This window comes from Lactuca serriola, chromosome 3, assembly GCF_051521515.1.
Source record: "Lactuca serriola cultivar US96UC23 chromosome 3, Lser_US96UC23_V15, whole genome shotgun sequence".
NCBI lineage: Eukaryota > Viridiplantae > Streptophyta > Magnoliopsida > Asterales > Asteraceae > Lactuca > Lactuca serriola.
The window spans coordinates 58,809,697-58,837,486 of record NC_136410.1 but is presented as its reverse complement, the minus strand read 5'-3'; the positions used below and the strand labels follow the sequence as shown (position 1 = coordinate 58,837,486).

The following is a 27,790-nucleotide window of genomic DNA, read 5'->3' as shown; positions in this document are numbered from 1 at the left end:
TTAAGATTTTTCTACAGATTTTCCGGAAAAAATAATATCTTTTGAAATTTTTAACAACCATCAACCAATTTCTCAATATTTTTTTAGAAAAATGTATAGTAATCCCGAGGTAAAAAGGCAACTAAGTATGAATTAAAAGATTTTCCTTTCTTTCTTTGTTAATAATTAGTCAACGGTCTCCATTGAAGTTGACTTTTCTTGCTCAGCAACATTAACACCTGTCCCAAATGATCCAATAAATAACACCTTTGGTTGCCTAACTCACTCGCATTTTTCTTCCAATTTTTCCACAAAGTCTCTTCTGATCAACCTTCAAATCTACTTCAACTTATCATTTGCTCAAACACTTCACCTGCAACTGCAACCATAACTTGCGCCCATAGTTCATCTTATAAATAAATCATCCATTTCCTCCATTTCACACCTCTAAATCTGTCAATCTCAATACCCATTTCACCATGAAGGTTTCTCACTTGTTCTTCAAAACCCAATTCAATTCTAGATTCATAAACCTCATTTTCATCTCCTCTTCTATTGGTTTGATACTTTATCTCTTGTTCTCTTCCTTTTCGCTTCTACCTAGCACCAGAATCTTGTTGCTAGGTGGTGATCGATTTTCATCTTCTACTTCACTCGATCACATCGTTTTTGGGATCGCATCCAATGCGAAATCATGGCCGAAGAGGAAAGAATACGTGAAGATGTGGTGGAAGCCTGATAAAATGCGAGGTTGTGTTTTTCTCGATGTTCCAGTTGATAATAAAATCGCCCCTTCCGAATCCGACGCCTCTCTTCTCCCGCCGGTTTGTATCTCCGATGACACCTCCCGATTTCGTTATACATGGCGTGGTGGTCTCCGGTCAGCCATCCGTGTCGCCCGGGTTGTGTCGGAGACGGTGGCATTAAATCATTCCAACGTCAGGTAAATTAGAAACCCATATGAATTCTTTTTGTGAATTAATTACCATCATATCTGATTAGTAATCGGTTACTATCCAGATGGTTCGTGTTTGGTGACGATGATACGGTGTTCTTCCCAGAAAATCTGGTGAAGACGCTATCAAAATACGATCATGATCTGAGGTATTTCATCGGATCAAACTCGGAAAGCTTTGTACAGAATACATTTTTCTCGTTTTCTATGGCGTTCGGAGGAGCTGGATTTGCGATCAGTTATCCATTGGCGAAAACACTGGCGAAGGTATTGGATTCGTGTTTGGAGAGATACCCGCATCTGTACGGAAGCGATGGAAGAATTTCATCGTGTTTGGCTGAACTTGGAGTCGGTATTACTAGAGAAGCTGGTTTTCATCAGGTAAAGTTAACTCATCGCCATTGATATCATCTATGCTTCTCGAGCTCTCTTCTTTATTTGTTTGCGTTTATCGTACGATCTATACACGTTACATCCTATTCAATAAAAATAATAAGAATCTCTCTAACCCTAAAGATTTCTTGATTGACATTTTGACTACTCAACTTTGACAAATTGTAGAACCAGCCCCTAATTATTTTTAGAGTTTGTATTAATTTTTGTGGTTTTAAAATTTAACTAGATGGATATGACTGGAAATCCATATGGAATATTAGCAGCACATCCAATGGCGCCATTAGTGTCTCTTCACCATACCGATTACATGGATCCAATGTTTCCAAATATGACAAGTAGAGATGCTATGCGTCATTTGTACAAAGCCGCGGAATTAGACCCTCATAGGATCATACAACAGACAGTGTGCTATGATCGTTGGTTTTCTTGGACAATTTCAGTCTCATGGGGATATGCAGTCGAAGTCTTTGGAAAACATGTGCTCTTGCCTGACGTTCTTCGCATCCCTGCAACATTCCAACCTTGGAAAAAGGGTAATGTGTTGCATACACTATTTGGTTTTGACATGAGGGAACTTAACAAGGATCCTTGTCGAAGACCTGTTGTGTTCCATATGAACAATATATTCCAAAATGGAGATAAGACGACAAGCATTTACAGATTGATGAAACAAGAAAACTGCACAGCTGATTTGGGATCTCCAAGGAGAATTGAAATGATCAAAGTGCATGCTCAAAAGTTAGCTCTCAACTCGAAACAGGTAACACTAGCTTACTTATCAGATATGAGTAGTAAAAGCGAGTACTTTTGACCATTTTGAAACAATTTCTTCTAATTGGGTTAATTTGCCAATAAGAAAGAAGTTCTATGATTCAATTGAAAAACTCAAAAAGTACCTAGCGATATTTGTCATATTGCAAATTGTGGAAGGTAGCATATTTGTAGTGCCATCGGGAGATCACCGGAGCAATCATTTACTACTAGTAATTTTCCTTAAAACAATTACTATTTCTGCATTTTCTTATTTGGTCCAAAAGATTGAATATTATCAAAATCAGCCCCTCTAATTATTTGGATTTTTATGTAACAGTTGCAAGCGCCTAGACGACAATGTTGTGATGTTTTGCCTACGTCAAGACAAGAAACGTTGGAAATTGGTATTAGGGAATGCCATGAAGATGAATTGATTCGTATGCCTTAACATTCATTACACTGTTTATATTGTGTGTTGCTAATCTTGTAAATAGCACACCACTAAATGATCAAATCAAACGATACATACTTGGAATATACATGAATCAAGAGCTTACAGTGAGAGTTTTGGAAACAAATCATGTACAAAAGGTGTTCTGAGTGGATGAAAACTGTTTAATTTTAAAGAGGTCAAATAAATGTATTCTTATTTCTCTCTTTTGATATATATTTTTTAAAATATTTGTGTTGAAATAGTGGAAGATGTGGAGAATTTATAAGTTGGAATATCCATAGACCTATTTTTTTGGTCAATGAGGTGTCCAAAGAATGTCTTATTAGACCTATTTTTTTTAAGCCATGATGTACCGTTACACGGTTTTTGAGAGTTTTTTTTAGAAAAAAAAAACTTCTAGTTTTTAGTTAAAATAAAAAGTTCTATATCTAAAAACAATTCAAGTGGTCTTTAACAAAAAGCTCTTTCATAATTTTGGAAATTGATTTAATTACCTTTTAAAAAAAATCAATAACATATTCTAGATAAATTATTTTATTTAATTTTAAATGTTTTAAAATGTTTTAATTAATTTTATCAAACACTCATATATAAATAAAAACTATAGCTTTCAGCTGCTAATTAATTTTAATGAATACGCCTTAAACTAAATGAACATTGAGCATCTCAATTTCAAATGGATGAGTGGATACAAAGCGGATAAAAAAAATAGAATTTCACGAATGGCAAGAAACTAACATCAAAGTTTAGTTAAAAGACATATTACATTAAATATAGCAGTAGTTGTTGGCTAAAAATGACGTAAAGTTAGGTTTTCTTTTAATCACCGAACAAGATTTTAATGTTTCATAGTATAAATAGAAATATTTTTGAAAATTTAATGCAAGTCTTGGTATAATACTCGCTCAAATTTGGCAGCTACTACCCATCTTTTGTCCATGCATTCTCTACTTGAATTCAAACAAATTTCATTTTGATTTTTGTAATTTTTAAAGTTACACATACTTAAAATTTAGAAGAGTAAATTACACGAATGGTCCTTATGGTTAGGGGTAAATCACGTGTTTGATCCCTAACTTTTATTTTTAACTCGGACTGTCTCTACTGTTTACTTTTATTGCGTGTTTGGTCCATGCCGCCCTTAAAAAGATTATTTTGCCCTCCTTAATATTTTTTTAATCTTTATATTATCAAGAATGCTATTATTATTAAATATATATATATATATATATATATATATATATATATATATATATATATATATATATATATATATATATATATATGAAATTAGATATGTGGTCCATCCCTTTTATCCCTTCCATCTTTACATTTTCTCTCCTTTAAAACTCAACAAAAGACGTAGACGTGCACTCCATCAAGAGCCAAAAAAATTTATGTTCATCATCCTTTATGTCGTCTCGTCTCTAGAGCTCGTCGCACCCGTTGCCGACGTTCATCACACCCTCTGGTTCCACTGGCGTCCGACATTTTCACCCCTCACCCACCTCCTTCCCCCCTTTCCCTACAAAGTTCAAACCCTAGCCAACTTCAATCTTCAAAATAGAGCACGGGTGTTCCTCATACATGATTCAAGAACCCTCTCATTACTTCGTCAGGGTTTACCTACATCACTTTCGATCTCCCTCCTCTCCTCCCATGCCAACAAAGAGACCGATTTATGGATTCATCTTGTTGAGCTACTTTTCTTCATCATGTTGAGCTAGTGTTCTGGGTGTCTAATTCCTCCAGTGAAATGTATCTAATCAGATCAATTTTTCCTTTGTAATTTGGGTTCCCTTGCGTGCTTGCACTTTCCTTTATGTCAAATGCGACTGGTTTGGATGGATCAATGACTTCATCCCCTGTAGATCGTATCTAGTACCTAAATGTAATCAGGTTTTGCTGATTCTACAATCCAACATCCCTTGATTTTGCTTTTTTGTTTCATGATAACTGATTTTGATATATGATTTGATCAAATAGATTGATTTTGGGGAGAGAAAACATGGTCGCTTTTTGATTGAGGATTGAATTTTAGATTTCGTCTGGTGGTCGTCGGTGGTGAATGACTAGGAGTGACCGATGGTTATGGTTGGAGGTAAGTGGGTTGATGGTGGAGGTAGTGTTGTTAATAGGCAATAATTTTGAGGGTGTGGGGTAATAAGGAAAATATTTTATTAAACAAATTTTTTAATTAATAATATAAATAATTATATACAAATAAAAGAATTATTAAGGGCATAATAGTCTTTTTAAGGGTGGCAGGGACCAAACCCGCAACAAAAGTAAATAGAAGAGATTGTCCGATTTAAAAAAAAAAGGTTAGGGAGCAAACATACAAATTACCATAAACTACATGGGCCATTAGTGTAATTTATTCAATTTAGAATTATTGGATTACCCGTTGCATAAGAGGTTTGAAACATGTAAGAGGTTTGAAACATGTAAACCGTTAAATGAGGTTTCTCATGTGTTATAGTTTTTTGTCACAATTATAGAAGCTTATTCTCATAAGGGATTTTTAATATGGATCATAATATAAAATATATTTATTGTGGAGATCATTAATGCATTCTATATTTATATATGATAATAATCGTTATAATTAATTCATTTCATATTTAATTATAGTAATATTTGTTATAATTAATCTTTCTTATATGTGTCCTTAGGAAACATATTAGAAAATCCATTCTCATAACTTATGGCAGTTAGTCGTTTGGAACATTAACTCTATGAGACAATAATTACTCGGATAGTGCAGGAACACCTCTTGCTCTTCTTCTTAGATACTTGTTGAGATGTTGTATTGTATTAGAATTTGATGATCAAACTAATAGTAGTGATCCATTTATAATGTCTAAAAGGTTATTTTAATCTTAAAATAGACATTAAAAGTATGTTAGTGTTACACTCGACTTTTTAACATAAGATCCATCCAAATTTTTATTTTTATTTAATAAAACATATTGGTGTATGCTTACATTAACAGTCCAGTACACGTAGTTATCAAAATGATCGGGTAAAAAAAATTAAATATAATGATCCGAGTTGGGTATCACAATCTCTTTTCTTTTTTTCCTTGCTTAATATAAATTTACCTGCAAAACACACATCACAAAAAGGATAAGCGACAAGAACTTAGTGAGTAATCCTTATTTCAGTTCATATAATAATCATAACTTAAACATTTTTTTAAATACAATAGTAATGGACTTACAATTACTTAAGTTGTCATTAGACTTTCATAAGATACTCATTCTTTCATTCTCTATATTTATTCTTAATTTTCTTCTCCCCTCTCTCTCTCTCATTTACGCATACTCTCTCTATTTCACTATCTCTATACTTATGCTCTATATCTCTTTATGTCTCTATATACACTACTATATGTGACTATGTGTGTGGCTCATATTTCATATTCTATCTCTCTCTACATCTTTATCTATTTATCTATTTCTATATCTCTACCCCTATATCTTCTCTCTGTATTTCTCTCTTTCGCTATCTGCATCTCTATCTCCATCTCCCTCTCCCTTTCTACATGTCTAGCTCCATCACTTTCTCCCTCACTGCATCTTTATCTCCATCTCCCACCCTCTCCACATCTCTAGCTCCATCTCTATATCTCATTCTCTACATCTCTATCTCTATATCTCTCCCACTCCACATCACTAGCTCCACCTGTCTCTCTCTCTCTCTCTCGCTCTTTCTCTCTCTCTCTCTCTCTCTATCTATCTCTCCCTCTCTCTCTCCCTCTTTCTCTCTCTGCTTTTCTGCATCTCTATTTCTATCTCTCTTTCTAGCCCCACAAATCTACCTCCGTCTCCCTCCATCTCTCTCTTCATCCCTTACTTTATCTCTCTCGCTCTCCTTTTTACATCTCTTGTAACATTCGTTCCAGGTATTAATTAATCCATTATATTAGTAAAACTTCATTTTGGGTGGCCACGACATGGTGTAGCCTTACCACGACATGGCAATGTTTTCACTGATCGTGGAGTTTAAAAGATCTACCACGACATGGCCATATGTGCCACAGTGTGGCCGCCTATTTTAAAAAAACCCTGATTTTCGGGCTTTATGACCTATTAAAAAGAATGAGGAGGCTAGGGTTTATTCATCCTCAGCCTCCATCATTCTCAAACCCCTAAAAACCATAACCCTTATCTTCTTTGAAGCTTTTGGAGCTCATTTGCTAGTATTTGGTGATTTTGAAGGAAGTGGAGGAGAATTTTTTCAAAAGACCAACAAGCAACACTCCTAACCTCTAAAAACATCTTATTGGACCGATTGCAAGGCTCTTGATCTAGTCTTTTATCTTCTCTTTAGAGATATAGAGTTATTTTTTTCCTGATAAACTCTTTTATTGGATTTTGAGTAAAGAAAATAGATATAGTTTGAAGCTTTATGACTCTTAGGAGCCCCAAGGACATTATATCTCATATATCTAAAGAATGGTTGTGATTTGGAAATCTTGCATGAGATTTAGGCCTTTTCTTCTTCTTGACCTAGATTTGAGGAAGGACATGTGTGGGGCATGCATGTCCATAAAGTTTACATTTTTAGAGATTAATAGGACCCCTAAAATGCTTCTGGAAAGTGTAGGCTTGTATCTCTTATGATTAAGGACTTAATGGATGAGTTATACCTCTTAAATGACCTTTAGAACCTAGGATTCGAGTTCTTGTCTTAATGGATAAAGTTGGAAACTTTATCCACCAAGACGTTGGGAAAGAGTATATTTGGGCTTTTGAGCACTTGAGAATGAGTTAAGGGTAGCTTAACTCGAATAATTCATTCAGACTGGTCCCCATAGCATGGCACTAGGTCGCCACGGTGTGGCGACCTAAGACTAGTCGACAGTTCTGTCGTTTTGTGCCCACGGCATGGCCAAGGTTTACCATTAAATCTCTGAACTAAGTTGACTTTTGGTCAACTCTTAGTTTTGGAAAAGTGGGCTAAAGGTTTACCTTGTATCACCTAGGCAGGGTATAGCACCAGCGATTCGGCAGTGAGAGCAGTCGCAGTTGATTGTCGTCTGAGAGGCGAGTCTCTTCACTGTACTCATGGGTAAAAGGCACCAATGCTGGCCTACTAGATTATGTTTGTAGGATGATAGTTATATTTATAACACTTATTGATATGCATGTATGTGCTTGTGGTCTTTGTCAATCTTGTTGATATGACTGTATACTTAAATGTAGGGGTGAAATAGACCTGTACCGGTTGAAAGATACTGAAGGAGTCGGAAGAGACTTAAGGGTGAAATATACCTGTACCAGTTGAAAGATACCGAAGGAGTGGGAATAGACTCAAGGGTGAAATAGACACGTACTGTAAAACCCGTTTATTTATTAAATAAATTAATGAACAAATAGTAGCCCAAAATAAATAATTGAAAGTTTAGGGTGTTAAAAATATATAATCTCCGGATTATTATAAAGATTTTAGAGGTCAAGGGGCTAATGAGTGAATTCTGTAGTTTATTTGAAAAGAATTTTAGAGGATGGGGTTGAAAGGGTAAAATAGGTACTTAGATTGAAAGGAATAAGAGAAGGAGGGGCTGGAGATGTAATTATAGGAGAGTTACAATAAGGATTGGGTATATATGCATTACGATGAATCATTTGTGACCTAACCCTAACATGAAGGTTGTCGCCATCATCGCAAGACCTCCAACAGCCACCTTCACCTCGTGCGCTCCTCCAGCCGCCACCCACTTCCCTCTCGTTTTCGGCCGATGATGTGCCAAACAACCGCCGCCTGCAGTGTCGTTATCACACCACCACTGTGTTACCCTCCTATCGGACGTCGTGGATCGTTGGGAGAGCCACCGAGACCCATAGCAGTATTCGTTCCATCATCATCCTCCTCCTGTCTCTTCTTATTCTGCCTTCTGACACCATTCGTTGCTATCGTTGTTACACCGCTGCCGACGATGGCGAATTCTCATCGTCACCTGCCACCGGCAGTTGCCAACGAAGCGCCGCCATTCCCATGGCTCTTGGCTGTTGGTGTTGTCGTGAACGAAGATCGAAAAAGGGCTATCTCCGGTTGTTTCTGTTGTTGCCATTAGCGAAGCCTCAACCCTTCCTCCCCATTTCTCCGGTGTAGCGTCATAGTCACGACTGTCGCCGCCCATAGGGCTAGTTCTTGTTGCTCCGGCCAACAGCCACCGCTGTGAGGAAGGTTGCAGTGGAATTTTCAGTTTGTGGGTCGCATGTATGTGTGTAATCTGATTTTGTTATTTGTTTTGTTGGTGTTTTGCGTGGCTAGAAAACCTAAAAGGCCACCACCACCACCGTGAGGTGGTGGCTGCCATCATCTACCACCACCGGCCACCATAAAGGTGGTTGTGTGTGTTTATTTTGTTTAGTGTGTGTTTATTTTGAGACTTAGCATTGTAAAGTGTAAATTACAAATTGGATTAATGAAAGGAAAAAAATCAAACCACCACCGGCCGCCGTGTCGGGTGGTGGTGTGCTTAGTTGTGTTGGGATTGCTAGTTTGGGATGTTTGGTCAAGGGACTAAAAGCCTAATGGGCCTTGTAAGCCCTAATGGGCCCAATGAAGCTTAATGGGCCTAAAAGTCCAAGCATCTAACCAATGGGCTTAGTGAAACCCTAAAGGGCCTAGTAGAATCATAATGGGCCCAATAAACCCTAATTGGTCAAAGGACCTAGCTAATGGGCCTAATGGGCTAATGTGGGATGGAAAAAACCCTAATGCCAATAGAACCCTAATTTGGGGAATTAATCGGGACACTCGGGAATTATGTAATAACTTGAAATATTAATCAATAATCATTGCAAATTAACCTAAGGCCATGTGGGACTTAATGGATTAAGTCCTTAATGGGTTAAGTAGGAAACTTAACCCTAATCATCATTTTATGTGAATCCCTAATTTCACTTGGGTTTATTATTAGGCCTTTTAATTGGGCCTTGATTGGATTATTAATGGGCCATCCAAGAATAATCATAAGGACTATAATAATTTAATGGGCCTAGGGTAAGGCCCATGTAAGGGGTTTGGGCCAATTTGGAAAATTGGGCCATAGATGGGCCATAGTTTGGGCCTTAATGATTATATGATGTTGGACCTTAGAATACGACCATATATGGGCTTGGGCCCAATTTGGAAAATTAGGCCATATGTTGGGCTTTGATTTCCTAGTTGACTTTGGGCCTATGGATTGGGCCATGGGCTTGCATAAAGCCAAGTTTGGGGTAATGTAGTAATTATCCAAAGTATGTACTCATGGTTATGTAGTGGAACCCAATTATTAATTAGGTGTTATTTTGGTGTTGACAGTTCGGGAATCAGTCATCCAGCAGTTGGGGTTGAGTCTGCGGGACTTCAATAGTGTGGGATTGTGTCTACGGGACTTCAGCAGTGTGAGTCGAGTTTCCTTCCAGTAGGAACGGTTCTACGGCCACAATGCCGACCCGTCTAGTTAGCAGTAGTCCCATACTTCGGTCCGATGCAGTAGTTTAGTGTCCTTGATGTCTTTGTGATCCAAGCATGTCTTTGTGTTATGTCTTCCGGACTTTGGTCCGATGCAGTATGTAGTATATGTGTTCATGCTAGTATTTATGATTATGCTATGCTATGTTCAGTCAGTTTTCTGGACTTCGGTCCGATGCAGTTTCCGGACTTCGGTCTGATGCAGAGGGCAAGGCCCTGGTTAGTTCCGGACTTCGGTCCGATGTAGTTTCCGGACTTCGGTCCAATGCAGAGGGCAAGGCCCTGGTTAGTTCCGGACTTCGGTCTGATGCGGTTTCCGGACTTCGGTCCGATGCAGAGGGCAAGGCCCTGGTTAGTTCCGGACTTCGGTCCGATGCAATTTCGAGACTTCGGTCCGATGCAGAGGGCAAGGCCCTAGTTAGTTCCGAACTTCGGTCCGATGCATTTTCCAGACTTCGGTTTGATGCAGTGGGCAAGGCCCAATATGTGTTTATATGTTGTTGTATGGTATGTGGTAGTTTGGGGGAGCTCACTAAGCTTTGTGCTTACAGTTTCAATTTTGGTTTCAGGTACGCAGTTTTCAAAAGAGGAGCTCAGGAAGATTACAGTGCACACACCATTTGTTTAGCCTGTGATGTTTATACTCTGATATACTTGACAGTTGTTATAATATTTTGAGATACATTGCTTATGATTTTTGTATGAGGTTTATCGACTATGGTTTTTAATATTAAATTAAACAAAAATTTCAGATTGTGTTTTTGGGACGTTATACGTACCGGTTGAAAGATACCAAAGGATTCGAAAGGGACTTAGGGGTAAAGCATGCATGTTTTAGCTTCAAGTTTTATGTATGTTGAGCATGTTGTATTTTGGGGTATTCACTAAGCTTTGTGCTTACATTTTATGTTTATGGTTTCAAGTACCTCTGGTTCGAAGGGGAAGGTCCCGACATGATGGCACCGTATTGTCGCACCCCCAAACCGGAACGACGGAAACGTTCGGGGGCGGAGGACGTCATGTACAGTCTCATAACAATGCACAATAGTAAACAGGCAACAACATCATCCATTGCATTAATAATATATTTTAATACAAGTGTGTTATGTGTATAGTTTGAAAGACACCAAAATATGAATCAAAATAAAAGACGAGTCTTGAACATGCTCCATCTTCTCAAAACCTGGTCCAGTGTACCTGTCTACTGGTGACCTGAGAATACAAGTTATTTTGAAAGAGTAGATCAGCATTTAAGTTGGTGAGTTCATAAGTATTTTAGTGTCAATGTTTGAATAAGTTTGATGAAAGTGTTTGTAAATGTTTGATGTAAATGTTTGTAAGTTGTTTGATGTAAATGTTTGTATCTCCTAGAAAATTCTATATTTTCTACTTATATTAAAATGTAGTCTTCTACCAAGACATGATTGTTCTGTATGTTTGTTCTTTTGTAAAAGTGAGTGTTTTTACCAAGTATGACTATCATTACCAAAAATATAGTTTACATTACCGTTTATGTGAGAGGATCACAATATAAATGTAATGGGAAAATAAAGATGTACTGTAGTATTGTATATAGTAACTACCATTATACTAAATACCTTAAACCAATTGTTTAATTAAGGTAAAATGTGATGAGATTATAACCATACTTGATTGACTAGTAAAACACAACGTTTGAAGACGTCGAAATGGTATGACATTCGTCACCTGTAGACCTGCAAGTCCCACTATAGCTAGCAGAAAGGTGTAGGAAATCCAATCTCCTATAGATCTAAACACAAATTCATGCTCTCCCTCCAGGAGACTCTGGTTACAAAACGTGACAAAGCAGTATATTGCCATGTCATGAAGTAGTGGCTCACATTAATGTTATAGTATTTTTGTATTTGTATAGTATGTTCTCTCTGTTCTTGTGTATAGTATGTTCCTCCCTGTTTATCTTTATAGTATGCTCTTTCTGTTTCTCGTTATAGTATGTTCTTTCTGTTTCTCGTTACAGTATGTTCTTTCTGTTTCTCGCTATAGTATGTTCTTTTTGTGTCTCGTTATAGTATGTTTGAACCGACTCATGTATGGACTGACTCTTATATGTTTCATTGTTCTAGAAATATTGAGTAGTAATCCTCTAAACTATACATATTATAGTTTACTAGTAATGTTGTTTGAATGACTGATCATGTTTGTACACCTTTGCTACCCAAAGGTATTGAACTGATGGAAGAACTTTTATATCTACATACATATACGTAATATATATCTAAGATTAAAACGACACTCGGAAAAACAACCGATACCCTAAGTCCACAACCAAACAAGGAACAGGAAATAAAGCGAGTTATCAGTCATAAGCCCTTTCAACCTTATTTATATAACTATATCTATATAGTCATGATTTTGACAATATATAAGTTTAAAAGTTTTTGATAAAGAGTTTAGCATATAAAAGAGGTCACTTTGGGGGAAATTGTTAAAGCAAAAAATGACCATCTTAAACTTAATGATTCGTAGTCCATCTTTCTACCGTATCTCTACTCTGTCCACCACAAATTGTCTTGCCACCGCAGCGGATGTTTATCTACCGCAGTTGAAGTGTTGTTTTGAACCGCAATCTGCTTACCACAATGATGACTTGTTACATCAACTGAATTTGAGTGTTAGCATTTTATTATCCAGTGAACCTTACATGGTCACTTAGACGAAGTAGTTTACTATTGTTTATTCAAGTTGTAACTTTATGGAACTCTATAAATAGAGTTTTCGTCTTCATCAATGAAATACATCTCTTTACCACTACTTATTATCTTATCTCTATAAACGATCTTTCTGAACTTTCACTCTGAAATATTAAGATCTAGTTCTCATATCTCTATCCTTCTTATTATCCTTGAAGATCCTCTTCACCTTAAACTGATCGCATATACTAACTAGTGTTTGAATGCAAACCTCGTTATGAATCAGTTTGGTGTATACTTGATATAACTTGTTGTCATTTACATTTCCTTTACTTTTCAGCAATTTCTAATTCCGCAACTAACCTTCTAACAAATCTAACTTATTATTGTTGAGCTTTTATGATCTTTTGAGATTAACTTATTCCGACCCCATAATCTTGTACTAACGTTTGTTCAAGTGTGTCTCAAAAGTTTTTCTCTCAACATATATTCTAACATACATGGATATATATTGGAATACATAATATAGTGATATGAACTCACCTAGATAGTTACTTAGATGAAAGACAGGATATGGGCGATCCGATTGGTGATCCGACAGATGGGTAACATGCCTAACAAGTATTAACCTATAATACTATAACTTATTAATTTCTATGACGATCTGGTAACATAGGCTAGACCTATCACTAATCCCGATCAATACTGATAGAACTACTAAGGATCAGCCAGACAGGACAGTTGGGAGGCAGGATCATTTTGGCATATAGCTTTTCTGAAATCCAACGTGACCATTATAGAAACCTCTCCTATAAGTAGATAATCAATATTATAAAATGGAATTACTGATAAATCTTAATTATAGGTTCATAATAACGACTATAACTATAATTATGAATTATACAGAGGTAGAGTAAGTGTAGCTTACTTACAGAGTACTATTGATGAGAACCGAGATTTAAGTGGGGAGAATACTAACTCGCGATCTCCTACTCGAAGGCTACTACTCAGATGAGTACTCAGGGGTATCTCATGACTTCGTCGCAGGCTAAAAACGAAGGAAAAATAGGCTAGTATCGAGAGTTTATCGAGAGATAATGATTGGAGAGGTGTGTATGTGTGTGTGTGTGTGTGAGAGAGAGAGAGAGAGAGAGAGAGAATGAAGGATGCTGTCCTTTCATAGGCCATTTTGGGGTGTACGTAATCCATTTTAAGGCTACGTCTCCCCCATTAACTTTCTTCCATGTGTCGGCCTCTAGGTGGTCTGTGTTTTCACCTTCTAGAAGCACGTGTCGCGCACCCGACGGGTACTAGGCGGGGGGCAAATCGCAGATTTTGTAAATTCCATAACTTTTTCATACGGACTCCATTTTCGATGTTCTTTTTTTCTTGGCGTAGCCCTCGATGAGTACTAAAACTTTCCTTTAGGCTCCATTGGTTAATTCTGACTTTATTTTTTTAGTCCTTATTTTTTTTATGATTTAAGATTTTGCTAAAATCATAAGTCTCTCGTACGGACTCCGATTTTGGTGTTCTTTTTACAAAAATTTCTACCTTAAAGAGTATTACGATTTTTCTTTTAGTGACTTTACCCAAATTCAACCATTCTCATCGTAGATTTTTACGTCACACATTCCTTATGCGCGGATGACTTTTATATCTTATAAAAATCATATTTAATTCATACGGAGTTGGATTTCTACGAAATTTATATTTTCAAGATCGGGATGGCGTCTACTTTCTAGATATATAATAATATATAGATGTTTTGGCGCATTCATTTTTATGATTTACTGACGATTCGGTTTATTTTCCTATTTTTCTTGGGCTAAAGAGTAATATATTTCTACTTCGAATTTTATAAACATTTATTTATATTGAATCCTATTAAACGATAAAAATAGGATGTTACATTGGGTCAGGACCATTTCAGCATATAGCCTTTTTGAAATCCAACAACCAAGCCAACGTGACCATTCTAGGCACCTCTCTCGTAATTAGATCAATCAAAATTATGACTTGGAATCACTAATAAATATTATTTATATGTTCATAATAACGATTATGAATATAAATACAAATTACACTTAAAGCAAAGTAAGTGCAGCTTAACTTACAAACATTTTTAGCGAAAACCGGAAAGTTTGCAACCAGAACTCCGACCCGAAAGCTTCTATTTTTCGGTCTCTCTGATGCCTCAGAGACTCACTAAGATACTCCAAAACCCCAAAAACTTCATAAATGGGATCTATAGAGAGAGAAATGTTTATGAGTGATTTGTAATGAAGAAATGAGGGAAAATTGTCTGTTTTTAGCTTGTTAAGGAGCCTCTCATGTCATGAGACATGGTGTTTCACGTCGTGACACATCTTGTCACATTGTGGCTTTGTGTAGGCAGCAAGCAAAGACGCAAATAAAACTTCAATCTTCAAAAATTCATAACTTTTGCATACGAGCTCCATTTTTGACGTTCATGCGTAGCTAGCGACGAGATCTACAACTTTCATTTAGACTCTGTCAGCTGATTTTGGCTTTATTTTTAAAGTTGTATTTTTTACAAGCTTAGATTGTTAAAGTTCGTTAAAAGTTCATAACTCTCTTGTCTGACGTTCGTTCTCGATTGTCTTTATATCGACAAACTCCAATTAACAAGATCTTTAATTTTTGTTTAGATTTTTTCGGCTAAAATTAACCAATCTTAAATTCGATTTCTGAGTTGTATACTGCTATGCTGAATCTTAGAAAAATCATAACTTCCTTAATGAAGTCAGATTTAGATGTTCTCTATATACACGCTCTAGGTTTGACAACTACTATGACTTTCGTTTAGATCACTAAGGCTAAACAGTAATCTAACCAAAAAAATTCTTTTTACGATTCGTGTTGTCGTGTTGGTTTGAATCGCGAAACTTCAACAGATCGTAACTTCTTCGTTATAAGTCTAATTTAAGCTTTCTTTATATCTCCGAAATCCTTTTCACGACTACTTCAACTTTAGTCAAGGATATACGACCTAATTATTAGTCTATTTTAGATGCGTATTTTATTTCTATTCTATTGTATTTATAATAAGCATGTGTATTACATATAAGTACACATAAGTCACGTAATACTCGAATAATTATTCTTTATTACTTCAAAATAGTTTACAGTTGTTGACCGTAACTATTACATCATCTTATTAATGTTTAGCGAGAAACACGGGTGTTACAGCCACCATCTGGTCTTCCTACATAACATAATCCAGTGGGTCGGCATTGGTGCCTTTGACCCACATTACAATGAGGAGACTCACCTAAATCACAACACCGACTAAAACGTACCATCGCTCAAAGTCGCACCGACCACAACCAATAGCACTCACCGCCAAAAGATGGGTGCTAAAGACCTCCTAACAATCAACACATGGCAAACCTAAGTCTACCTTCCAAAAATAGAAATTTGACCAAACGTCAATCCACGCCAAAAGTCAACGGCCAATCGTTAACTTTAGTCAACCTCCACATCGTTGCCATCCGAAACCATGTTGTGGATACCTATGGTCAGGCTATGGGTGTTGGGTTTCCAAAAATTAATGGATTAAGCCGTTTTCTTTGATTCTAAGAGCTCCAAAGCTCATATTTGATCCATATTATGGTCTAAATGGATAAATTCTACAACTTTATCCATTAAGACTCCCACAGAGATCAAGATCTTGAACCCTTGTCCAAATAAGGCCAAATACCATAATGCATTAACAATTGAGCCCTTAATCTGAAAAAGTCCTTAACCCAACCATTCCATAAGGGTTTCCAATTCCAAATCTATCATAAAGGTGAAAGCTTTATAGACATGCATGACCAAAACATGTCTAGAATCCATTTTGGGTCAAAATGAGCTAAAAAAAACAAGACTCATACAATTGAAAAGAATTCCAACCAAAGTCTAAATCCATAATATATGTTGCTCTTGGGACTCAGGAGAGTCATAAAGTCTCCAACTTTATGAGTTTCTTCCTTCCAAACTTTCTTAAGAATGAAGAACATTGGACAATATCTTAGATCTAGCCACTTCAAACCATAAAGTTTAAGCGTTTGACACTTATAAAGGTACATAAGTAATGTGAGATGTTGATGGTGTTTTTTCCTTGCAATATCCACTAGTAGAGCACCTTCATCTCATTCTTCACTTCTTCTCCAAGCTAACAAATGTTGTAATGTCTGATTCCTGGTATGCATTTAATTATAATTTATGCATTTTTGTAGAGCTACTCGACGAGTTGGAAACCCCAAACTCATCGAGTAGAAACGGGATTGGACGCGGGGTTTTAAGCAGTCTACTCGACGAGTTGGGAGCCCTCAACTCAACGAGTAGGTTATGATCCATATTTGGCTCCATGATGTGTGAAGGGATGTCATAAACACACCATAAAGTTATTTAGGTAGGCAAAGCCATTTTCCAATTTCGATCACCACAAAATTCCTAGGTCTTTGAGATTTATTGACTATCAATGACATGTTAATCTCGGATTATTTTCGTCTCAAATTCAATGAAGGGGTCGCCGCGGATCACTAAACAGATGGTGAATCGACCATAAAAAATCGCATGGTCCCCGACTTAAGTTATGCTTGAGATTCGCTTGTCAGTTAACCACACGAGCTCCATCAACAAGTTATAAAGAGAATGTGCAACTTTTATGGATAACATAAGATTCACATTAAATATATTGTGAATTAACCATACAAAATTGCATGATCCCCGGCTCAAGTTATACTTGAGATTCACTAGTTCCATATCATTCTCAACTATACTCTAGATTGATGTGTCGGTTAACCACACGAGCTCCATCAACAGAATATAAAGATAATGTATAATTTTCATGGATAACATAAGGCTCACATTCTATGAATAAAATGGATTTTGTTTTATACTTGTATGTAGAATACTTTTAGATTGACCATTATCACCATCAAACCCTTTCAGTAACTCCATTCTCAAAATACAACAGGGAGGTGAGGGTGGTAAGCATGAAGTATATTAAAAACCGACCTCATTAGGAATCATAGAGACCTACTTAAACCTCTACATCAGGATGGGTGTGCCTAGTCATGGTAAGACAGATAATGTCAATATTTAAACATGTGAGGACACATGTTGTAACTTTCTCATATATATAACAGGTATAATTCTAATATGTATAAATACAAGGGGTAAATTTAAAACTCTTTAAATTTAGTTGTCTATTATTAATTCTAATTAACTACGACAACACAATGTAACAATTAATAAATCATGAGGGGTTAGTATTCAAATTTATAAATCTCTATTATAAACAATATTAAATATTTAAATTCACTATTTAAATAATAATTAAATATTCAAATACAAATAAACATATTTAAATAATATTTATCAATTTTCCAGATTTAAAACATTTTAAATTTGGTATTTATCCATATTTGATAAAACTTCAAATTTGATAAATGAAAAAATTATGGAAACCCTAATCTACCTAGCTCACGTCGTGAGTTGCATGCTCTCATGCCGTGAGCTGCGATTGCAGGTTTTATCAATTATGAATTTATCAATCTTCCTTCTTTCATTCAATTTCAAACAAGTATTTTCAGAAAACATGTAATCATTAACCAATAGATCTGATACCACTGTTGAATTTTTTACGCATCAAATACACTCTAAACTATGTAGCGGAAAAATCAAAACAATGATATACCTAAGTGTACATGTAACCTATGGATCTATGGTTTCATGTTAATTACATTTACCCTAGAAAACAAAAGCACAAAGAAGAAAATATACCTCTTATGTAGACATTGATCTTCATGCTTGAGATCTTGATCCTCCATGATGTTGCTTGGATGAGAGGACCCAAACCGTAATCCTTCTAATGGTATCACACCCAATGACACCAAAGAGTGGAATAAAAATAACTAGGAGAATGTTCAATTTCACAAACCATAAGAGGGTTAGAAATCGTCCCTAAGAGGGGGAGAAAGAAGGGTTGGCGAAACTTCAAGCCAAGGTGCAAGGAAGAATGAAATCCCTCAGAACCTAATTATAGCATTGGATCCCTTCCTAAGTTTTGTACTCCTTCCCATGTGAGATGGGAGCCTAACCACAAAATTCACTCCATTTGCCATGTAGGATGGAGTGATTTTCGTCCAACCCTAATTTCATAAGGGTTCTCGAATATTCCTGATTAACCAACTATCGATTAATGAATATTCAACCCTTTAATTAATTCCCAAAATATATTTCCAATTAGTTTCTAATTAATTATTAACCATAATAATTAATAAAGAAATTTCTTCTTTCTTTATTCTACTCAATTTGGGTCTTGAGGGCAACCCAAAAGTACCTTGTTATTATTAGAAATAGTACCCAAAATGACCAAGACTCATGCAATTGACAAGAACTCAAACCAAAGTCTAGATCCATAATATATGTTGCTCGTGGGACTCAGGAGAGTCATAAAGTTGCCAACTTTATGAGTTTCTTCCTTCCAAACTTGCTTAATCATGAAGAACATTGGACAATATCTTAGATCTATCCACTTCAAACCATAAAGTTTGATCCTTTGACACTTATAAAGGTACAAAAGCAATGTGAGATGTTGATGGTGTTGTTTCCTTGCAAGATCCACCAGTAGAGCACCTTCTTCTCCTTCTTCTCTTCTTCTCCAAGCTAACAATTGTTCCAAAAGGCCACAAATCACCAAGAGAAATGAGGGGCTAGGGTTTCTATGAGGTATAAGAGTGTTGGAGGCTGGTTATGAACCCTAGAAATGACTTAGAGGGGTTTAAATACGAAGGGAACCCTAAAAGAATCATGGGCTTAGGCTAGAATAGTTGTCACGACGTGGCAACCCTTGGCCATGCCATGGCGGTCTAAATAAACACGCGATCCTACAAATCATTGCCATGTCGTGGGCATCCTTGCACCACGTTGTGGCATAGAGTTTCCTCCAAAACTTCATATTTGGTCACTAATAATTATATAGCTAAACCAGTCTAGGACACGAGTGTTACAGACTCATTGAGAAGAAGAAGCTTGAATGAGTCGTTGTTTCGCTTGTTTGGCTAACTTTTTCAACCTTTTTTTTCCTTTTTCAATCTCGGGATTGCAGAGTAGTTCACCTGTTCTTGTAGACATAGGAATAAACAATCAAATAACAATAAACCAATTTCCCTGGCAACGATGCAAAAACTTGGTGGGATGTCAAGTCCACCAAGAAAATCACACCTTTTTGCTGGCAAATAAATGGAATCGATCCACGGGGAAATGGTTGAATGCAATCCAATAGAACAAGTGTGATAAAACTAACTACAATTAAAGTATAGGGGGGGTGTTTGTTTGAAAACTAAAAGACTTAAAGAACTAAAATATTTGCAATTAAGGAAGATGTTAAGATGCTCAAATATTGGAGAGAGTTGGTCAACTAAGGCAATTCATCACAATGAACATTTGTGTGTTTATCATTAGGATTCAATGTGTAAGCTTATCATTCATCACAAATTGGTTATAGCAATCATGAAGCAAGATATGCTAAAATTCCTCAAAGGTAGTATGGAGGTTGGGGAAGCCCACAACACACATTCTTAATCAAATTCAATGAATCAATTGAAGTAACTGAACCTAAGAAAATTGATCAGCCATAAGAATGAAGAAATTCTCAATTTCTAGAGGATGTCAATGCTTACACATCTATAAAAGAGTCATGATCCTTAAGCTATAGATGATTTCTACCATCATAAAGCCCTTGTTTTAAGTATATTTAGTGACTTATTACTAAATCAAAGAAATAAACCAACAATTACTCATTCAAATACCAAGTTCACGACCAAAGTATTAAACAAGCATAAAATTTATGAACTAAGTATCAATAGCATGAGATAAATGACAATCAAACGTGAATCTTTCAAACCCACAAATATCCAAGGGTTTTATCCCAAGTCAACCAAAATAAACTAACTAGCCACTCATGACAATAAGACAATAATCATAATAATGTTTTAACATCAAGAAATTAGCAATTACTAGAAGAATGAGAAGATGATAGCTCTAGATCTCCAAAAACACCTTCAATATGCTCCAATGGTGGAAAATTCGAAGTGTTGGATGCCAAACCTAACTCCCAAGGAAAATGATGAACTTAATGACAAAAAATTCCCCTAATTGTTCAGTTGCGCGGGTGGTCGTGCAAACTTGTGCGGGTGAGATCCCACCATCACAAATAATGTTGAAATATTATTGGCTTCTTTTCTCCACTACTCCACCCCACTACTTAAGATTCTCTTGATCCCTTTCACACCTCACATGATTCAAATTTGACCAATATCTTCAAGCTTCAAAATGGATAGTCCAAGTCCAATAACAAGAGTCCATGAATCATCTTCATAAGCTCACTCCATCCAAATCTTCAATGCATTAATCCCAATTCTTCCAAAATAGATCCACAAAGCCCAGAAACTCCTTGCAAGCCCACCAACAAGTTAATCCACAACTACAACGAGACTCCAAAAACGTACAAAACATTTTATTCAAAATAGAAAGTATCCAATATGATCCAGAATAAAGAAAAAATAAAATGTACAATCCAATAATAATAACAAAAACTTAAAATACTAAAATAAACTATAAGTAAATAAAACAGACTATCAATGATCAATTTAATTCCGTACCAAAATTGAAATAACGTAATGATCACTTTAAACACCTAATATTAATAAAGTAATTAAATCTTAGATAGGCACCCATAAACACATGCATCATTCCTCATACGCCACCCAACTTTTCATATACATACCAAGGGTGAGGTTCAATAAAGAACCATAATTAACATAGGAACCAATCTTTTTTCAACTTTTAGACCTTATTTTTTATCATAAAAAAAACTAAAAATACAGAAATTCATAACTTTTTATCCTTTTTCTAATGATATAAAATTCGATTTTTTTTACGTCAAATTCACAATGTGAATTTTTGAAAATTCACAACGTGAATCCGGATTCACACGGTGAATCCGAAAAATATTTTTCACATTCACAACGTTAATATATGAATTTAGATATTTTTAGATTTTTTTTCAATAAAGAATAAGTTTTAGAAATTGAAAAAAAGATTTGGTTTCTTGAAGAACCAATAATTATTGTTCACTATATAACTTTTCCCTGCATACCAATACAATAGTTTCAAATCTAATGGAAAGTTCTAATTTATATGCATACAATATAAGTTTTATAAAGTGAAAAAACAATTTATGCATACTTTTATCCGGTTAATATAACTCCAGACAATAAGTATAAGCATATACTGATATACATGCAATTAGGTTTCTTAAATGCATGTATACGGAAAAAAAAATGGCATTTAAATTAATATTCGTCCACTAAATAGGATGAAATATAGTGAAACAACCTTCCAATTAAAGCACATATATATTCTTATTCATATGTAATGTTAAATATATATGAGCATTAATCACCAAAAAGAAAATACCAAACATAAGGAGGGGGCTTATTGAGGTTCTTGATTTTCACAAGCAAACATTGCTCTTCTTGATCAGCATAGTACAACTAAACCAAATTTATGAATAAAATCAAAACCAGTTTAGGATTTAAGTTTTCTACCTTTACGTAGTATAAAAAAAATCTATTATGATATCCTCGAATCCACATAGCTATGAGTTTTAACAAATATATAATTTATATTTTTTTCATTACAATACTATTAAATAAATAAAATTATATTTATACCACCTGATTATAAGTTTTTATAAAATACAATATCGTATTTTAAAACTTCAATATGTATATAAAATTTCATATGAATTATTTATAATTAATTTATATAATTTAATATATAATACAATATTATAAGTATTAAATAATACATTTAAATTATAATTAGTATATAAAATAAACTAATTATATATAAATATATAAAAAGAGAGACTAAAACTGACAATTCAAAGTTCATCCTCATTTTGGAAGAAATGAATAGTATAACACCATATTTGGTGTTTTACTATTCATCCCCTTCAAAATGGAGGAATAAATGAGGTAGGGTTGAAAAGGAATGAGGGAAAAAATTGAAGAAAAAATGGAAAATAGAAATGCGTTGAACATGCTCTTATGTAGATTCTTAGATAATCACTAAATTTTGTTAATTATATTACATATATAGTTGTGAACTTAAAACAGCAGGGCCAATTTACTGATTACTGGGTTTATTTCATACAAAAAAATAAAACCGTGTCTGCCACTGGCTATATGGTAAAAGAATTATGAAATTTTCAATTTGATGTATAACAAAACAGGTAGGAGTAATTTCACTTGTATTCATATGTGACTGTACATTGACTTTTATACAAGAGTTAAGAACTGTAGAAGAGATATTCTCTCCTGTATCTACGCTATATCTATTTGACTGGAAATATACAATACTCTCATTTATATGACTAAGTCTACACACGTGTATAAGACTAAGTCTATATTTATAAAACTATTGCTATTACCCCCCCCCCCCCCGGCAAGCTCAAGGACGGGATGAACTTGAAGCTTGGAACGCAGAAACACAACTCTATCTTTGCCCAAGGGTTTTGTGAATATATCGGCCACTTGGTCAACGGACGATATATGGCAGATTTGAAGTTGTCCGACTTCTACTTGCTCTCTAATGAAGTGGAAATCCAAAGCGATGTGCTTGGAACGTGTACTAATTACCGGATTTTTTTGTCATGAATATAGCTCCTACATTATCACATAACAAAATTGGGGAAACGGTGATAGGAGCTTGTAGATCGCTGATAAGTTGTTTAAGCCACAGAAGTTCTGCAGTGGTGTAGGCTAAAGATCGATACTCAGCTTCGGTGCTCGAGCGGGCAAAAACTTTTTGTTTTCGGGAGGTCCAGCTAATCAGATTAGATCCATGAAAGATAGCAAATCCATACTGAGAACGACTATCATCAGGATCAGAATTCCACCCCGAATCCGAAAAGGCATGTAAGCCTTTAGTTGTGGTAGGTTTGAAGTGTAGACCATGATTTAGTGCTCCTTTGAGATACCTCAGAATCCGTTTGACAGCTTGCCAATGACGAGTTGTTGGTGAGTGCATGAATTGACACACCTGGTTCACGGAATAGGCAATGTCTGGTCTTGTAATCGTGGCATATTAAAGAGATCCCACGATTTGGCGATATAACTTTGGATATGAAAATGGATCACCATCTTTGACAAGTCTTGTATATAGGTCTGCTGGAGTGGTTATGGGTGATGCTTGGGACATATTGCTTCTATTGAGAATGTTAGTTATGTAAGCTTGTTGTGATAACTTGAGACCGGTGTTAGATCTTTTGATTTGAAGACCAAGGAAAAAATTTAAATTGCTCAGATCTTTGAGAGAGAATTTCTGATGTAATGCAGTAATGAACTTTTGAAGATGAACTACATCGGGGCCTGTCACTATTAGATCATCAACGTATACCAGAACATAAATAGTGACCGTAGACGTAATGTGAACAAACAATGAAGTGTCAGATTGGCAAGCACGAAAACCATTTGAGACAAGATATGTTTTTAGCTTTGTAAACCAAGCTCTTGTAGACTGTTTGAGTCCATACAGTGCTTTATGCAGTTGACATACATAATGAGGTCGAGTTTTGTCTTCAAACCCTTTTGGTTGCTTCATATAAACTACCTCCGACAAATCACCATTAAGAAACGCATTATTAATATCTAATTGTCGGATAGACCAACCTTTTGAGAGAGCAATAGAGAGGACCAAGCGAATTGTGGCTGGTTTGATTACAGGACTAAACGTATCAAAGTAGTCAACTCCTTCTTCTTGAGTGAACCCTTGAGCTACCAGTCGAGCTTTGTACCTTTCAATTGTGCCATCAGCTCGTTTCTTCACCCTGTAAATCCACTTACAACCAACAATATTAGTGTTAGTGGGACAGACAACTAGGGACCATGTGTTATTTTTCATGAAAGCATCATATTCTGCTTTCATCGCATCTTGCCAACATTTGTGCTTAATAGCTTGAGAGAAGAGACGTGGTTCAGTATTAGATGATTGAGAAAGAACCGTATGAAAAGATTTTGGTTTGAGAGAGTTAGTACGAGCCCTTGTGACCATCGGATGTTGTGATGTATCCGAGGGACGAAAAATAGAGGTGGGATATTAAGTAACAGTAGATTCTTGAGACGGAAGCGATGGACTTGGAGATGAGTAATTTGTGTTATGTAGGTTTTGAGTAGGTGGGCTTGTGGGCGAGGAAGGTGGGCTCGAAATTGGATGGTTTGATGGGGTAGAAAACGAAGTGGGCTCAGTGGAAATGGGTTGTTGGGTATCAATGCTGGCTAGGACTGATGGTGTATTTTCAGTTTGTGAAGAACTATGTGATTTTTCAACTGTGGGTACATGTTGATAGGGAAATATAGCTTCATCAAATACAACGTGACGGGAGATGTATATCTTGGATGTGATTTGATGATAACAAATATAACCCATATGGGACGCATTGTAGCCTAAGAAAATACATGGTTTAGAATGAAAATCAATTTTGTGTGAGTTGTATGGTCGAAGATATGGATAACACAAACAGCCAAAAGTTTTTAAGAATTTATAATCTGGAATTTTATGATACAACCTCTGATATGGTGACTCATAGTTGAGAATGGGTGTAATGGTATGGTTGTGTAAGTATGTTGTTGTTTTGAACGCATGTTCCCAAAAAATTTGAGGAAGAGAGGATTGAGCCAAAAGAGTGAGTCCTTTTTCAATTATGATGCGATTTTGGCGTTCTACAGCCCTATTTTGTTCTTGGGTATGGGGGCATGAAACTCGATGAATTATACCATGAGTGTTAAGGAAAGTGGATACATTTCTATATTCTCCTCCCCAATCAGTTTGTACACTTTTGATATCACTTGAAAATTGGGTTTTTATAATGGTTTTAAAGTTCAAGAAAATGGGATAAACTTGAGACTTTTGGGATAGAAAATAAATCCATACAAACTTGGTACAATCATCAATAAATAACACGAAGTAACGATGACCATTCAAAGAATAAACAGGTGATGCCCCCCAAACATCAGAATATATTAAATCAAAAGGTTTTGAAGAGGTAACATGAGAAACTGGAAGATGGAATTTATGATTTTTTCCTAATTGACAAGAGTCACAAATATTAGGAAATTTATTGGAAGAAACAGGTAATTTAAATGTAGACACTAAACGACGAAGGATAGGCTTGTGTGGGTGAGCTAATCTCTTGTGCCATCCATGTAAGGATATATGACTGCTTTGAAGAACCATAGGAGACTGGTGTGATTTGTATGAGGGCAGTCGATATAAGCCTTCATGTTTATCCCCGCGGAGAAGAGTTTGCCCCTGCAATGTCTTAACAGAACATGTTTTAGGCCAAAATTCCATGAAAACATTATTATCATCTGTTAATTTAGAGACACTAAGAAGATTTTTGGTTAGTCCAGGAACAAAAAGCACATTAGGCAATTTGAGATTAGGCAAAAAAGATGAGCCAACATGAGAACTAAACAAATGGTTACCATTTCCCACTTGGAGCTTATCATCACCCACATATGGAGCAGCATTGTTCAGTTTGGTGTGATGTGGAGACACATGATCTGTTGCTCCAGTGTCAAAATACCAGGAGGGATCAATAGCAGTGGATGAGTTGTGAGTCAAGTTTGCTTGACGTTGATGATTTATGGGATTTGGTTTTCTGGATGGAAAATCAGTTTGGTTCCCTCTTTGCCAGCAGTCAATGGCCTCAAGAACTGCCTTGGTACACACTTGACATACAATTCGTCGCTTCCTTTGGTCTTGATTGCGGGAGACATTGGAGAAGTTTGATCCAAAACCGGTGTTTGTGTTCTGCTGGCGTGGATTTGATCGGTTAACTGTAAGGGCAGCTACAGATTGGGTGGTGGTAGCAAGACGTAGATGCTCCTGTTCAAGTCTTGATTCTTCCTGCAATAGAAAACCTACAAGATCATCAACAGTGAGATTTTCTGTCTTCATCATGAAGGCGGTAATAAGCGATCCATAGGACGAGTCAAGGCCACCGAGTATGTAGTTAATGAGATCTTCATCATCAACGGGACGAAGATTTTCGGCCAAAGAGTCAGAAATCGATCTCTTCTTTTCAATATACTCAATCATAGACATAGTTCCTTTTTGAAGAGTCTGCAATGAGTCTTGAGTTGCATTTGATTTGCCCTGGTTTGAGATTGAAAAAGAGTTTCAATCATTTTCCATGCTTGCTGTGAGGAGCTGGTGCAAGCAATTAGGGCATGAGCATTATTTGACATTGTGGATTTTAACCATAGAAGTACAAATCGATCTCTTTTCTTCCAGATTGTATATTCTGGATTTGGAGTGGTGGTGGCAGGAACAACTGCAACAGCAGGTGATGTAGCCGTAGCCGGGACGGCGGCAACAGCAGGTACGTTAATGGTTTCAGATGGTGGTCTAGGGTTAAGAATGTAATCATCCAAATCAAAGGCTTCAAGTGCCGAGATGATTGTTGTGCGCCACAGAGGATAGTTAGATCGATCAAGTTTAACAGGAACAGGAGGTATTTGAAAATTTAGCTTTGAGACGGTGGTGGTAGCTAGGTTGAGGAGATTTGGTGAACCTAACGCCATTAAAAAAGAAGATAAAAGAACTAGTGTAGCTCTGATACCACATGACAAAACAGGTAGGAGTAATTTCACTTGTATTCATATGTAACTGTACATCGACTTTTATACAAGAGTTGAGAACTGTAGAAGAGATATTCTCTCATGTATCTACGCTATATCTATTTGACTGGAAATATACAATACTCTCATTTATATGACTCAGTCTACACAAGTGTATATGACTAAGTCTATATTTATAAAACTATTGCTATTATGATGATTCAATACATGGTGGCTCTTATACCCTTTGTTAGCATAATATTTTATAAACATTAGATTGAAACCATATTATTGAATCACCAAGATTTTAGTGAAGTTCATACCGTAATCCATTGATGTGTCGTCTTCTTGATGTTGAACTTTGATTACGGTATAGAACCGATATGTAATCATCTCCTTCAAT

At 36.0% G+C, this 27,790-nt stretch overlaps 2 protein-coding genes across 2 annotated transcripts; one reads left to right on the top strand and one right to left on the bottom strand.

Moving 5' to 3' along the window:
* Positions 1-260: 260 nt before the first annotated feature.
* LOC145092379 (ERV-F (C)1 provirus ancestral Env polyprotein, putative (DUF604)) lies at positions 261-2,776 on the top strand. The gene is made up of 4 exons (XM_079030308.1): positions 261-922; positions 1,000-1,315; positions 1,557-2,090; positions 2,421-2,776. Exons 1-4 carry the CDS (start codon positions 459-461, stop codon positions 2,529-2,531), a joined length of 1,425 nt encoding a protein of 474 aa, XP_078886434.1. The 5' UTR covers positions 261-458; the 3' UTR covers positions 2,532-2,776.
* A 21,075-nt stretch (positions 2,777-23,851) lies between these two features.
* On the bottom strand, positions 23,852-27,351 carry LOC145095303 (uncharacterized). The gene is made up of 3 exons (XM_079033211.1): positions 27,040-27,351; positions 25,701-26,923; positions 23,852-24,593 (listed from the first exon to the last, which is right to left on the bottom strand). Exons 1-3 carry the CDS (start codon positions 27,349-27,351, stop codon positions 23,852-23,854), a joined length of 2,277 nt encoding a protein of 758 aa, XP_078889337.1.
* Positions 27,352-27,790: the final 439 nt, after the last annotated feature.